The sequence below is a fragment of the Ambystoma mexicanum genome, chromosome 4q, assembly GCF_040938575.1.
Source record: "Ambystoma mexicanum isolate Mex_15411 chromosome 4q, UKY_AmexF1_1, whole genome shotgun sequence".
Taxonomy (NCBI): domain Eukaryota; kingdom Metazoa; phylum Chordata; class Amphibia; order Caudata; family Ambystomatidae; genus Ambystoma; species Ambystoma mexicanum.
In genome coordinates, this window is record NC_090928.1 from 1,108,245,486 (window position 1) to 1,108,261,298 (window position 15,813).

Below are 15,813 nucleotides of genomic sequence, written 5' to 3' on the forward strand. Positions count from 1 at the left end.
ACGTGTATATGTTTGTATCCTTTCTGAATTCAAAGTGCCCCCATTTTGCTTCATGGGCAAGTCGAGGGTCACTGTGAGACACCTTCCAGATCTGTTGGCACAACCCACCCCTCTGCTCTAACAAACCAAGTTCCTGTCCTCTGTGGGTTCCTGGCTGCTCCCTATTGGCCTTCCAGACTGGTTTTCGAATCTGCTGCAGTTGTGCTCCTAGGGTCCCGTCCATATTCCGATCCCAAGCAGAGGCTTCTTGACACAACAGGGCGGGGCAGTGGAACATCCGGACCCGGCCAAACTTACCCTGGCGGCCTGGTTCTTGATCAGCTGAAGCTTGAGTATGCTCAATTTTCAGAGGACAGCTGGCACATCATTCAGCAGGCCAGGAGTCCTTCGACTCGGTCTCAGTATAAGAGCAAATGGACTAGGTTTTGCCATTGGGCTTGTAATAAGGGCCTGGACCCTATCACCTGGATGGCATACGGGCTTTTTCAGCACACTTGACTCGTTCTAGAGATCAGGTGGATACTTGCTGCACGTATTTGGCGGCCATTGGGGCTTATAAGAATTCCCCTGAGCATGTGTTTTCGGCAGCCACCCCAGTAGTTAAGGACCACCTGAAGGGGTTGTCTAGGCCTTTTCCTCTGGTACATAGGACGCACAGTTTGGGTCCTCAATGTGGTTCTTGCAGCTTTGCAGCGCAAGTCCTTCAAGCCGATGGGCTCTGTGGACATCCGGTTGGTGACACTAAAGACAGTTTTACTGGTGGCTCTCACCTCTCCGTACAGGGTTAGTAAGCTGCAGGCGTTGTCCTCGTGCAAGCCTTTCACCTTGTTTCACAATGACAATGCACACTCGCCCAAACTTCTTGCCCAAGGTGTTCTCTCCATTTCATCTGAATCAGATCTTCCCGAACTCGCAGTCACCCGCAGTCCAGAGGCAGAGAGGGCCCTGCATTCCTTGGACCTCAAGAGGGTCCTAAGTTTTCTCTCTCTGACTGAATCCTTCAGGAAGTCAGAGGCATTGTTTGTGACTTTTTAGGGCTCCTCCCTCGGCTCTCAGGCTTCCATCGCTCGTTGGATTGTTCAGGCCATTTTGGAGGCATATGGTAGACTGGTTACTGAAGGGATTCATGCCCATGCAGTGAGAGCCAAGGCCAAGGTCACGGCTGTCGTGTTTCAGAAACATGCTTCTTGGGATTTGATGAGCAAGGTGGCTACGTGGACCACTCCATCAGCCTTCTGTAAGCACTACTCACTGGACACCACTCCAGACGCAATGCTGAGTTTGGTCAGGTGGTTTTGAAGAACCTTTTTTCTAAGTCCTAGATATGAGGCCGGTTACCACAGCTCCACCCTATGTTTCTTGTTCGGTGGAATCGCCCACAAGGATGGAGGAAAGGCAATGAGACGTATGAGTAATTAAAATTACTCACCATAGTGACTAGAGTACTCATAGTCCTTAGTCCCCTTTCCTCCATACGTCCCACTCGCCTTCCCCCGCTAGTATGCCAATGGCTAATATCTAATAAGCATAGCCCAGGTATCTAAGCGTCTGATGTGTTCAAAGGGGGACTGAGGTGAGGTTCCGGAGGGGTGGGGCCTCAGTGCAGCGTTCCCACGCCCAAAGCTGCACCTGCGTGTTATACTAAATTTAAAGGGGAAACTCAATTTATCAATGCCAAAGGTTCGGTACTGTCCCCAAAGTTGGGGGATACCCCACAAGGATGGAGGAAAGGGGACTAAGGACTCTAGTCACTAAGGTGAGTAACATTAATTTTTCAATAGTCTTACAAACTACATCTCAAATTCAACTTGCCTCTTGCGGTATTTAAATGTTTCAGCTCCTTCATTTGAAATGCATCAAGCAGAGTAAATATAATTTGTCTCTTTAAGGCTATAGTTAAGGGGCAGAGCTGATGTGGGCCGCTTTTGACATCAGAGTCTAAATTGCTGCTGCTGACCAAGGGTTTCCCTGTCTTCCTTGCGACACCAGTGATGTTCAGAAGTACCAGTGGGAATGACCACCTGGATCTCCTCCTTCCTCCAAGGCAGGACCATGCAGGTCTTCTCTGACCTAGCCACTGCATCACCCACCATCATGCTATGTGGTGTGCCCCAAGGCACCAGCCTCTCCCCCACCCTCTACAACATCTTTACCCGCCCCCTCTTCATCATCCTTGACGTCATGGGCATCTCTTTCACCAACTACGCCGACGACACTCAGATCCTTCGCACATTAACAGGCGACTATGACATTGACTGTGCGACTCTCAACAACATATATAACACAATCCAAATGTGGATGGCTATCAACGGCCTCTGTCTTAACTCTGATAAAACTGAGCTCCTACTCGTAGGATCCCCTGACACCCTCAAGAAACTTGACGCCCAGTTTAGCCACTTTACTATTGACTCAATCAGAATTCCAGTACTAGACACGGTAAAAACACTAGGTGTCTATCTGGACTCCAATTTATCCATGACCAGGCAAGTAAACGCAATTGCCTTCTATGCTGCTTACCATGCTAAACTCCTCAATGCAATCAGACCTTATCTGTCAAAAGACACATGCACCAACATAGCCAGAGCCATAACTGGCTCGCGGCTAGACTACTACAATGTTCTTTTCCTAGGGACCTCCAACAAAAACCTCGAGAAGCTTCAAGTAATCCAGAACAGCGCCCTGCGTGCTGCACAAGGCATTGCCAAGAGAGAGCACATCACTGCTGCCAGAAAAGCATCCCATTGCCTCCCCATAAAGGAAAGGATCATATTCACAGCGCTAAGTATCACCCACAAATGCATCCACCTCTCGCCTCCAGTGTACCTATCCCAGAGAGTCCACCCAGTCTCCTCCATGAGACCCACTAGGACACCATATGCCAATATGCTTTCTGTACCTAGGGTAAAAAGAGCTACAGCAGGGGGCACCAGCTTCCCTTACCTTGCTGCCTTAGACTGGAACACCCTTCCCACCTCTCTGCGAGCTGAACCTTCACTGACTGCTTTCCGCAAAGCCATGAAAACTTCCTTGTTCACCTAACCAATACCATATGTTCAAGCTCTCATCACTAACATGTATGATGTATTATGCTGTATGATACCTCCTATCGCTGAACACAGGATCCTGCCTCACTGTAACCCAAGGCACAACCTGTACCCATTGTAACTAAGTGCCTCTACAAGTAACAGCGCCACAATGCCCCTGGGCTGCCTGCGCGCTATATAAATGTAATAAATAAATGACCTGTTAGATTATGCTACCACCTGCCCACCAAAATTTACAGCCCTGCATGGGGAATGAATTTCAAGATGGCAAGTTGTGGGTGTGTGGTTGACCCTAAGCGGAGATGAGATGCCCGACATGGAAGCGGTGGGTGCCGGGAGTGCACTGGAGGGATTCCTTGTCCCAGGATCAAGCAAACATACCACTGGTGCCAGCTTGCTCAGTGTTAAGAGAGGGATAAGGTGGTGGAGCCTGCTTAATGGCGAGTAGGCGGGACAGACAAGAGGGTGAGGACTTTTGTTGAACCGACAGTGCAAGCAGCAATCCTAAATTTCCCATTGTCTTTCGGTAATGCAAAAACAGTGATTTCGGCCCCGCAGAGGATGTTTGAGAAAGTGCAGAAAACAATATCTTGCATGGAATCACGTTTTGAGGCATTAGCATGGCGGTCGTTGGTGGATCAAAGATGGCTGTTTCGCTGAGAAAGTGTTGAGACTCTGCTTCCATATACCATTAAGATTGAAGAGAAGTTGCTAGTCAAGGTGGAGATACTGGACATAAAGCTGAGGCAGTTGGAAACGTTACGAGGGCCGCCAATGTGTCGTAGCTCTGGAGGTTCCTGACACAAGACATCCACATATCTGTGCACAACACCCCAAATGTTCCTAGCCAACACTGTGATGATGGTAGGGAGGCTTTTGTACTTTGGAGCCATGACCAGTTTATGAACGAATAAATGTAGTCTGGGTATCAATCCTCAACTCACACATGAGAGATGAATGACAAGGAGCCCATAGAAGTACATTTAAGGTGGCTCCCACTGATTGGGTAGCTTGCACATTTATTTGAATGGATGCACCCTAACGGTCTAGACCTGGCATCCCTTTCTATACTCAGTTACCAGTTAACACGAAGGCCCATCTCGGTTTAATCTTGTGATGAGTCTGAAGGCAAAGAAGAAGGAGGTAGCATGAAGACTAAATGTCTGTAAATGTGCCCGAGCTTGCAGGATCCTTCTGATAAAAAAGCTCGGCCCTTGTGGTACTGATTGTACTTGACTTCCTTCTAATCAGGAGGGTAGCTCAGGTGCAACACGCTCGCCTTGGAAGCAAGTGGATGCCGAGCAACGCAGGTTCGATCCCGTCGGGCTTAGAAACCTCAGGGTATTAAGCGTGTAAAAAATAACCAATTACAATTGTATACTTTACATAGTGAAATAGAGCCCAGTGCTCACTTTGTTAGGGAAAGCCGAGTCATAAGATCTCAAGATCCTTTCCATCCTTGCCTCCAGTTCCCTGTGTGTGCGCAGATTTTAGGAAAGGACATCAAGCCCACCGGCAAAAAAAAGACTGCATCACCAAGCTGCTGCTGAAGATCCAGAACTGGAACAAATAACTCCAAATGAATGAAGGCATTCAGTAGAGTGCTTCTGTTATCTGATCCACAGCCACTGGGCTCTCCCTGTACCTTCCACCATCACAGCTCTGCCCCCATTGACTGGGAAACCTGCACCAACCCATACCTTGACAGTTCCTAATCTCCAGCAACAGTTCCTCTCCAGTGGTCTCAAGCTGCCTTCTTGATTGAATAACCTCAGATGGCTGCTCTTTCACCGACACAGAAATGTAAACTTCAGAAACTGCAGCCGCTGACCACCGACTGTCTCTGGACTGTCTGCGGTCTGAAACTGCTGAAGATACCATTCACCCTGCTTCCCTTCAGAGGGCATTCAGAGTGATTGAGAACAACAAGGGCCTATGTTTGCCCTTAGGGCTCATAAAGACCCTTATCACGCTCATACAATCAGAATTCTGTATGTATTACCTTGTTCAATTTTCAAGATCAGCAGGCGTACGCATGACTGAATTGACCTGTAACAGCGGAATAAATCTGCACAGGAGATTGCAAGGTCCCACTGTATGGAGCTGTTAAGTAGAGTAACATGGTTTAGTAAGAGCCACAGTGCGTATCCACCCTGTTGTGGCGAACAAAGACACAGGAAGAATGTCTACAGAGTTTGACAGGCGCTGCACCAACTGAAGCAGGTTGTGGTGACCAGTGAGTGTTGGAAAAAAGCAAGTTGGTGGATCCACTTCTTGATTGTTAGAGCTGTGGAGCCATGTTGCCAGTAGCCAAACTAAGACATGAAGATGAGGATTTGAAAATGAATTTCTTCTGCCAATCCCTATAGGGAGCAGGTAACTCCACAGTTGGTTGAGGTTTGCCATTCCCAAACCTAAGGGATGGATCTGTGGGCGCATGGAGCGTGTCTGCAGCCTCAAGTTCAGGGTGTTGGACCTAGGGAGGGTGACAGCATTAGGTGGCAGATGTGAAGAAAGTGAGAGAGAGCAGGAGTGAATGGGGGCTGGAAAGCACAGGAGAAAAGACAGCAAGAGTTTTGAAGTGGAGAGCTCGGCACAAGATCTGTAGGAATCCCTTGAGTAGGAAGAGACAAAAGTAGGTGACAGAGGTTTGGAGCGAAGAAGAGGGAATAACAAATGGAAACAACCCAGAGGGGGAAGAAAAGATAGATAGGGTAGAAGAGCTGAGGCGGAGAAGCGTGAACACAAAGGAGGTAGAATATGTTGGAGAGATCTAGGGAAGTGTACAATGTTGACCTGTATTTTAGACTCTACAGCTCCCATTCCTCCAGCCAGTCTTGATTTATAGACCACTATGTGAACCAAAAGTGTTAAGAGCTGGCCTTTTTACATACTTATGGGAACTTAATACTGACTCATAACCTGAGGAGCACTGAATCCTCTGAACGCATGCCTATCCTTCAAGAAAGTCCTCTTTACAATAAATTATCTTTCATTGGGAAAGCATAGCTCTCAATCATCCACGAATCATTATGCACTTGCTTCTGAATTCTCTCTGGTTACACCATGCATTCAACTAGGTAGATCTTATAAACACTTTGTTTTATTACCTACATCTTGAAGGTGCTTTTCTTTATATTGACCGATGTGCATCTAAGTCATTCATGAATTTAACCTAGAAGATAACATTTAAAACCCAATCAACATAAAATATTGACTCTCACAAAGGGTCGAGAGAAAAAGCAGAGGAAACCCAAATGGTACTTGAGCACTGAGGAAATTGACAAGATCTCTTCATTCAAGTATCTAGGAATAATAATTTCCAATAGCGGTGTTGAAACTCAAACTGTCGAATCTCTGAAACCCAAAGTCAGGACAAAGGCTAGTCAAGCCAGGATCCTGAAAAGGAAGTACTGTACATTCTCATTGATGCCCATACTGCAGTTTTACAAAGTGAAGGTCATTCCGACCCTAACTTATGGATCTCAAGCTGTTTTGAATCTTCCACCGCACTGGTGGGCCTGATTGAAAAGATGTTTTTGGAAGAAAGCTCTGGGCATGCCTTCTTCTTTGCCAATACAAGTGATTAGAAAAGTACTGGGCCTGAGCTCGCTGCTAATGGCAGCACAATGGAAGAAATTGAGCTTCTACGAAAATGTCAAAATAACCTATTGGCGCAGATGATGGAAGGGATCTAACAGGAAGTGCGATATGATACAAACCTTTGAATATCAGCAATGGCAGCAGCGTGCAAAACAGTACTGACGAGCCTGGATAGTCTACTTGGGAGGGTTGCTACTTACTCCAGGATAAAGAAAGAAAAAACTTAAACGCAAGGACTTGAAGCACTTGTGCATAGGCACGTTATAAATGCCATATCACATATCATATCATATTACCACCATTGACGAAGTAGCTCAGTTTAAACTCCAGCAGGATCTAGCTGTGGAATCACGGAAACTAGGATGGCTTCAGCCGTATATAAAATGATGGCCAGACCCGGGGCTACATACAGTTTTCATGAGAATTTGATTTCAATATCTGTAACACAGGAGAAATCATTGCAGCCCGTAACCCCAATAAAAGTAAAAGCGACTGCGGTTAAATAAACAGGAAAGAAACACTTATGCACCTGTTTACCACCTGCTCTTACTTCATGCAGCAAAGGTCTCGAATATTCGGCCATTTCCTAGCCGACTATAAAACAGTGACAGCTGAAAGTTGGTGGAAACATATGCTAGGTGGCTCAAAATCGAACTTGACAGTCGCTTCTGTTGGTTTCTATAGAGCAGTCTTGGAACCAGCATTGGCAGAGAAAACTTCGGGACAGACGGGGGCTAAATGGGCAAACCAGGAATGGGAAAAGTTGAAGAAAAACACCATTTGTAAGATATTATTACCTCAGGAGGAGTGGCTGGGTAACTCATCAGTAATACTGATGAATTATGATGGTTTATTTTGATTTCTCTGTAGCAAGACATGTACCCAGGGCACCTGAAATACTTAGTCACCAGTCTACTGAATTTAATAAATATAATGAATGCTTTCAACACTAAGTGAACGCATGTAGTGCACCCTAGTGGAAACCTATTACTTATGATGGTGTATGATGTCATCATTTGGCATAGTTATAATTTCTGCACTCGAACTGGCTTCTTGTTCTATAATTGCCACTGCTTGTGGTAAGTCTGAGCTAACCTGCGGGGTACTCATGGTCAGGTTAGTCGGCTGAGTATATGATGTTATCTTTGAAGTCACGCAATCTAAATTCTTGAGAATCAAGCTCGGAGTCGTTAAATGGCTTCGTAAAGCCCTGCCATGTTAGAGATTACCTGATTAATCGAAGCAAGTGCAATTAAAGCTTGGGCATCATTTGTTTATGTTTGATGAGTTGAGGGGCAGTAAGAACTGTGCCTGGATGCCGGAAAAGAAGTTAAAGCGTATGAAGTACTTATGTCCACCTCTTGCTCATCCTCAGAAGAGTCAGAGTAGAACAACAGGGAAAAATGTCCATGTTGTTTGTTCCCCGGTTCTTGTCTCTCCAGCACACCACTTAGCTTATTCTCTGAATGGGAGTCCGAGACTGTCGCCTCCTCAAGGAGGGCTCCCAATGGAAGGTAGCGTATTCCCAGCTTTGCACAGTAGTTTACCATGGGCAACCAGCAGGGGAGCTACTGCTGAGATTTCCACTCCAAATGCGGAAGAGACTGATTGAATCATTCCCACACTTGCCCAGGGCAAAGTAGGGAGAGGCGATTCTGCTGCAATTTCTAGCATCCGTTTATGGAGTGTTCGGTTGCTATGTTTAGAAAGACTCCTGAGTCCAGACATTTTGACCTTTTTACCAACGAGCCACTTTAGTACATCAGTCCACTATAACGTCATTCAGTCTTCATTCAAAGTCGGAGATATAACAGGAGCAAAATTAGTTTCACAGAGTATAATATTAGCAGAGTTTGAACTTACTCACCTCTGTGACCCCAGTTGGTCCGCCCGTTGTTCCTGTCTTCCTTTTTCAATACGAGCCTGTGTGCAGATAGGTGACTTGGACAGAGTCAAATGTGGAAGAAATCCCTGCGGTGTCCCAACGACTCCCAAAGACCCCACAAGACAGCAAAACTCAGCGCACGACTCTCCAAACGCTCCTCGTTGCACAGGGTTTTTTTTGTAAATGAAGCTCCACCTTCCACTCTCCAGAAACAAGGAAACAGCAAAAAGAGTCCACAAGATGCACCGACTTTAATCTCCTGAGTAAGTGGAACTTTTTACCACTCACTCATTTCTTTTCTCTGACTGGGATTTTTATTTTCACTGTTTATGGAGTTTGGTAAACTCCATATGTTTAATACAGAAATCTCTGCTTTTTGCTTTTTGACATCCACCACCCTAGGTGCAGTGTCCCTGAAAAGTCTCTTGGACTTATTGTTATGTTTAAATACATTTTCTTGTGAGAACTACAGTTCCAAAGAATAGTAGGATAACTTTAGTTTTACTTACCTTTACTTTTGCGGGTCCAGCCACACCACCCTGTGTGGTGTGCTTGGGGTTTACATTGTAATTCCTTCTCCCACCCCTCATGTAACATTTTGTTACAACTGACTAACTTAAATGGCTGGTGGCAGTGGTTACTTTTTACTACCTTTTGTGCAGGTTACTAGCAGGCTGATTTCTCAGTTGCAGCACAGCACCTATGGGTGACCATTTTCTCAAAATGGCCCCGTCTTCTTTTTTTGGCATTTTTCAATTGTCAGTTCCTTTTGGGCTTTTCTTCTATCCTTTAGACGTGATTGGAGTCCTTTTTGAGTTTTGCCTTTGGCAGGCTTCAGCCATGAAACCTGCCAGGCTCCAGTGTATCTGGGAAGGCAGGAAGTGATGGAGGAGCCCGAAACATCTCGGTCCTTTGTCTGTAGATATGCCTGGCTGAAACCCCCAGCTGATTGCCAGCTCTGAAGGACTGGGATCCAGCTTAAAAGGTGAGAATGTTTGGACTACAGACAGTCGACCACTGGAACAAGAAATCTGATGCAGAAGAGGAGCAGAGATGACCCTCTTCATTTTGGGCCACCCCCCCCCCGACTTGCTGTGACTTTCCTGAGCTGCAGAATCCCAATACCCGGAGTACTTGAACCATTACCGAGTGCATCGTCTTCTGAAGATTGAATCCAGCTGAACCTTTTCAGGTGTGGGTTTCCAGTGGCAGGAATTCTTCACCAAAAGTCCCCTCACCAGAGTTCAGGACTGAATAATTGAAGAGAATCCAACCGCCAATATTTGTTTCTTCTTGGCACTAAGAAAAAGGCACCAAACCCACAAAGAGCCGCTGGAGTGAGCTGAATCCATTGCTGCCGACCCCTTTTCCTGAGTGCTGCCACAGATGCCTGCCAGAGGTCCCCCCTTCTGTCACCACAACCAAGGAGCAGGAATCAGGGTCTGCAACGTTGCACCTAGAATGAAGCCAGCTACAATTTCTTCTTCACTTTCAAGGTACTGTGGAACTTGGGTTGTAATTACCTTGCCCCATTTTCGATGCTTGCTGGCTTGTGAAGTGTTGTTTTCTTCAATTGAGAGTTGACCTGAACTCCTTTGTGCAGGCCTTGCTGCTTGTTCACTATCAGGCAGGCTCCCTGTGAGCTCCTGTGTTTCTTCCAGAACCACTGACTGGTTTTTTAACTAAATGTTTATCTGAAGATCTTCATCAGAACTGGAACTGTCCATTTGACTTTGGCTGTCCTGGTTTCCCAAAGGTCCATCGACTGATCCTATTAGCTTTGGGTAAGATGGTTCCTCCATAAGTTTTAATTGTGAACTCTTTTACTGCTAGGAAAGAGACTGCCTTCACCCCTCTGGGAGAGTGTATTTGTTATTTGCAGCTGCTGGTTGTGTTCTGCCTAACTCGGAAACTTTCCCTCCCATCTCAATTTTGCAAAGGTGATATGTGCTGGATATGTAAAGCATAGAACAAGCTACTGACCTGCATTATTGTTTCTTATATTAATTGATTCCATTTCACATTGAATGTTATTAGTAAGTTGCTACATTTTTAGATTTGCTTGTGTGTCTTGTGTGTATATATAAATACACATATTTTAATATACATTTAAATGAGTATTTATTTGGATACCCGCATGAACTGATTTCATTGTACTGATCTACAGGTCACAGAACTCCCTCCTAAGATAAGCCTGGCTGCTCAGCCACTCTACCGACTTGTGTAGTACAGGCCTATATTAAGAGTTGGGTCCCTAAAACCAAGAGATAAGTCTTATGAGGTGCCACACCAGTTGGACTTTAGAAAAACATACCTAACAATTGCCCATTGACACTTGACCAAAAGGGATAAAATGGGCTCAGAAGCCCTAAAGTTACGGAAATAGAATAAGAAGGTGGCTAGGGGAAAGGAACACAACCGTAGCATTGGGATCCTACGCTTGGTAGCGGAGCGTGCCAAACCGGTAGGTTAAAGAACTGTGAAGCTAAGAAACAGTTCCTTGTGAGTTACCTAGTGACATAACAAAAGAAGTTGTCTAGAGAAAAGGAGCACAACCCTAGCTTTGGAATTTTCTATTTTGGAATATTATTTTGCTTCACCTTTTACTACCAGAGAGACTGGGAACTTTTATGTTGGTTGAAAACACAAAGAACGCTTTTTATTTTGAGAAGAGATCATCCTTGCACAGCTGTTTTAGATTATTAGTGTAAGGGACAGAGGTACGTTTTGAGACACTACAGTGACAGACCTTTTAGTTTTAGTCTGAGGTAGGGAAAAACCTCTTAGTTTTATGGACAGAGGAGCCCTTTTCCAAACCTTTCTTAATAAAAGTCTATATCCAAAAATATGCCACCATTGTGTCAGAGCCTTACTTCTGCACTCTTATACTTTCTAAAAAATAAATAAAAACATGTTTAAAAAGTGATTTTTGTTAACACTTAATGATTTTCCATTGGTTTTTGTTCAGGTATGTCATTATTCAGTACCTTATTTTTCAAATACTATTATTATATAACTTTGTGAACCCTCAGGATACGTTTTTCATTTAACACGCATTTTATTGATGTATCGTTTACTGTAGTGTACACACTCTATACCCCGAATAAGTATCTATATGATCCAAAATGCATTTGCTAGATTTTTCAACAGCCCACAGTTGCACACTGTACATCCACCTAACCTAAAGGGAAGACTGGGTTTCCAACGAAAAGAAAGTCCCCACTCTCTAAAGTGGTCTAAATATGGCAGAGGAGGCCGGCTTAACTCGAGAAGTAGCTAGGCTACTAGTAAAGTACAGTTAGCCCTAGTAAATACACCATTCTGCTATACTGAACAATGTACTCTTTTTTTGTAAAATCTCACATATAATCTCTATAAGGTAAAATAATTACTTTTGGTTAAATATAACTTCTAGTAAAACACAGTGTATGCATAAAAACATCAAAGGCCAATTCAGACCCTACCTACTGCTAAACTGAATGTATACCCATTTCTGGTGCACGATACGTAGAGGACTAACAAGCAGGGAAAAAAAGGAAAGTCTGATCAACAGCAAAAAATATGTTCACGGGACATGGTCCTGATCCAATATGCCATGCATAAACAGTCACAGCAATTCCCTTCACCTTTTATACATAGAGGCATTCATGTTACAAATATATACCATTCATTTCATATAGGCCCTAGACGGGCCCTCTTTAACAACCAATCCCAAACGGCCACCAAAACATAGGACACAAATTCTGCTCACAGTACCAGATGCATAAGGTCTCATTAAGCTCAATAGTTAGATGCAGGAACCATGCATTTCCATGGACAGGAGAGCAATGCAGAGATTTAAAAAAAATACAGATAAAATCAGGAGTACAAGGCGAAGTTCAAATCTCTTGTCGAAAACTCCAGGGACCCTTAGTGGATCCAGGAAAATGCCAATGTTCAATTATTTACCCTTGAAGGCCACTTCATGTATTTGATTCTTACCCAACCGGTGATTGAGGTGACTGCAAGTGTGTACCATACATTTTGGTGCAGAATTTTTGAACTGTATGTGACTTGATTTATTTTGCGGCGTTTATAGCTGTGCTCATTTCGACGATGGTACATTTGATTTATTTTTTTAAATAGCTCATTCCAATGGCCACTTGCACATTGCTAGGCATCATTTGTCTGTTCCATGTCATCTTCACATTTGATATGATTTTAGCCCTTCCCACCTCTGTTATGTAGCTTCTTCCATGCGTCAACCACCATGTCTCAGTAAATACATGCTTCTGTTCTCTTGTCTTCTCAGTGAATACATGCTTAACTTTCCTGATTGTTGAATATCTCTGGCTTATCTTTCCCCTTTCCAGGATTTGTAGATGCTTTCAACAGTAATGCTATCGTTCTAGTTGTGTACATGACTAAAGTGTAATATATTTATCATTTTTTTCAGGACATGCCTTGGAAGATGCGTCGGTTTGCAAAACTAGATATGTCGGCCCGGCTAGAGTTACAGTCCGCTCTCGATGCAGAAATTCGAGCCAAGCAAGCCATTCAGGAAGAACTTAATAAAGTCAAGGCAGCCAACATTTCAACGGAATGGTAGGTTTATGTAGTTCACCCTCAACCAAATTATATCAAGTGTTGTAGCCAAGACAAACTGAGCAAATGCTACTGTAAAGAATCTAGCAATATCGTCACTGATTATCTGGAGGGAAGCTTCTCTTACATGGCCAGGGAAAGGCAGAAGCTACTTGACTGTGACCCTGGGGGGTGGATATCTGCGGGACGACCACGTGGGGTAAGACGAACTCCAGAGATGCAGACAACAAAATACTCTTGTAGTCACAATTCCTAATGACACTCATGTGCTCCTGCAAAATACCTATATGGCTTATTGAGATGTAGTTAAAGAATTCCCAGGTTTTCTCAGCCAGCCACCTTATTTACCTCCACTTCCTACTTGTTAGTACTGAGATGAGGATAAGGGATCGAGCAATGAAGATGACCAAAAGCAGGAAACCAACACTGCGTTCCAATCTTTTGAAAATGTTAAGCAATGCCAAGAAGTTTAAAGCTGATACAGCTTACCAGAATGAGAGAGAAACAGAGACTGAAACTGCTGGTAAGGTGTTCTGACACCGGTCAGAAAACAAAAAGAACAGACTGTTAAAAGCAGTATGGAGGCTGACACGAACGTTGCCCAAGGAGACAGAACCGAATTAGGCTTACTGATTGATGGCCTTGAGCAGCTGACGCCGCACAGAGCAGAAGAAGGCAAAGCGGCGGCTAACCGATTAATGGGCCGCACACTGAGTCCGTGAATTTAAAGCGAAGGAGAAGGACGGATGCGGGAAACACCAAAGCCGCCCTTTAAGCCCATGGAAAGTAAATGGGTTACTGGTACGCTTGAAAGTTAAAGCTGTGTTGCACTAACAGCGTGAGAGAGTCAAAATGATACCATTAAAGAAACTGATACGGATGCGAGCAATACTAAAACAGCGTAGGTGACCCAATATTTCAGTAGAGGAATTATTGTAAATGCAAACTTTGCTGAGAAAGGGTTGGTGACCCAATATTGGGCAATCATTAATACGTGGATGAAAGAGGGAGTGTTTTGAGAACGGAAAAGCCCTGGCAAGTTAGTGAAACAGGCAAACATTGAGTCTGGTGCTCACACACATAAAGGAATCTCAACGGAAGATGTATCCACCTTGGACGTGCAGCAGTAGTGTGACATTCTGGCAGGAGGGTAAACCAGGAGTGGAAAGAGAAGTGAACGAACATGAAATTGTGAAACCGTGACAAACAGATATAAAATGGAAGAATCATCCCCGTTTTAAAATCAGTGAGAAAGTCTCAATTATGCTGGCAGGAGACTACACCAGGGAGATAAAGAAGCTAATGAAAGTGTGAGAAACTGAACATTTAAGAGAGTTGTATATTTAAAAGAAGCTCAAGGGAAGACTCATCCCCCCTGTACAAACTTGAATTCTGTTAAGTGAAGTAGAATTATCAAGTGAACGAAGTATTTTCCTTATAAGCTGTGGAAGTAACAGTTAAGTAAAATACTAGGAGGGAAACTTGAACTGTGCTAAATGAAGTAGAAAGTACTTTGAGAAATTAGACAGTGTCTCACCCGCTTGTCCCCGGGGATCTCTTTCTCTCAGGTGACCAGGGCATGGCCATCGCCTTTGGATCCAGACCCTTGGGGTGGACCAGTGCGGAAGGATCACCTGGATGAGGGATCTTCTGGGAGTGGGACACTGGATGGCGTGACGCGGTATCCCTCCCCCTGTAACACCTTTACCTCATCCTACCAGGTAGGATACATGGGAACCTCAAACCCCTACACGCTTTCACGTCACAAACACTTTCACACGGACAGCCTGCTCTGTGAGAAAACAGACTCACACCCGAGCAGTGTACCTGACATTTCCTGCTACTATGGTCAGGCGAAGTCAGGCAGTTACTGACAATCACTCACACCTGACTTCCATTAAACTTCCCCATACGGATAAAAGGCGGAGCACGAGAGCAAACTCTGACTGAGGCAAAACACACTAAGGAACAGCAGTTTTGAGTCGGCGGCTGAACGAGGGGAGAAAGATGGAAAACCAAGAAGGGTTTGTAAGGAGGCAAATACCCTTGACCTTTTCGGCAAGAAACCTTTACTTTCCAGAAACCTTCAAAGCAGAAATCATAAGGCCAGGAAAGCAGACTGAAGACTGTTGCATTGTGTGTTGGAGATACCGAAGGCCCTCGCGCGTAACCAACCAAGATGGGGAGGGGCGGCAGCTGCCGGGGTATGGTCCTTGGCTCCAAGAACAAAGAAGCATTAGAGAGAACAACACAGCCGGTGAGTTGGGGAGACCGATGCAAGACCAGTCTGTGTTGAAGTGAAGGTTGCAAGTGGCAACATTGTATAACGAGCGCTGGAATGAACATTGTTAAACGCATGTGATGAAAGATGTGAGTAAAGCTAAACTGCTGATGAATGTTTAAATTTGAGAAGATACGATACCGTTAACAGAGTGGTCCGGCACCGTAAGTGTGCTCAATTGAAGGTCTCTGTAAGATATTTCGCCAAGAGAAACGAAAGCCAAACTATGGATGAGAGTATTGTATGAAGTGAATCGAAGTGGTCCTGCGACGGTTTAAGCAAAACCCATTGCACATTCGAAAGTCTTCGATTTTGATATCAAGAGGATCCGAGCCTGAACGAGGGAGATCCATGGTCCGAGCTGCAACGAGGGAGACCAAGAGTAAACATTGGGGTTCAAAGGGGTCCAAGCCTGA

At 44.7% G+C, this 15,813-nt stretch overlaps 1 protein-coding gene across 2 annotated transcripts in view; it reads left to right on the forward strand.

Moving 5' to 3' along the window:
• CDC42BPA (CDC42 binding protein kinase alpha) overlaps positions 1–15,813 on the forward strand; it is a 1,600,792-nt gene that overhangs the window by 1,081,214 nt on the left and 503,765 nt on the right. For both annotated transcript variants that reach the window (XM_069608679.1, XM_069608678.1), the window contains exon 19: positions 12,968–13,116. In XM_069608679.1, coding sequence (XP_069464780.1) covers positions 12,968–13,116 — 149 coding nt within the window. The remainder of the gene's footprint in view (positions 1–12,967; positions 13,117–15,813) is intronic.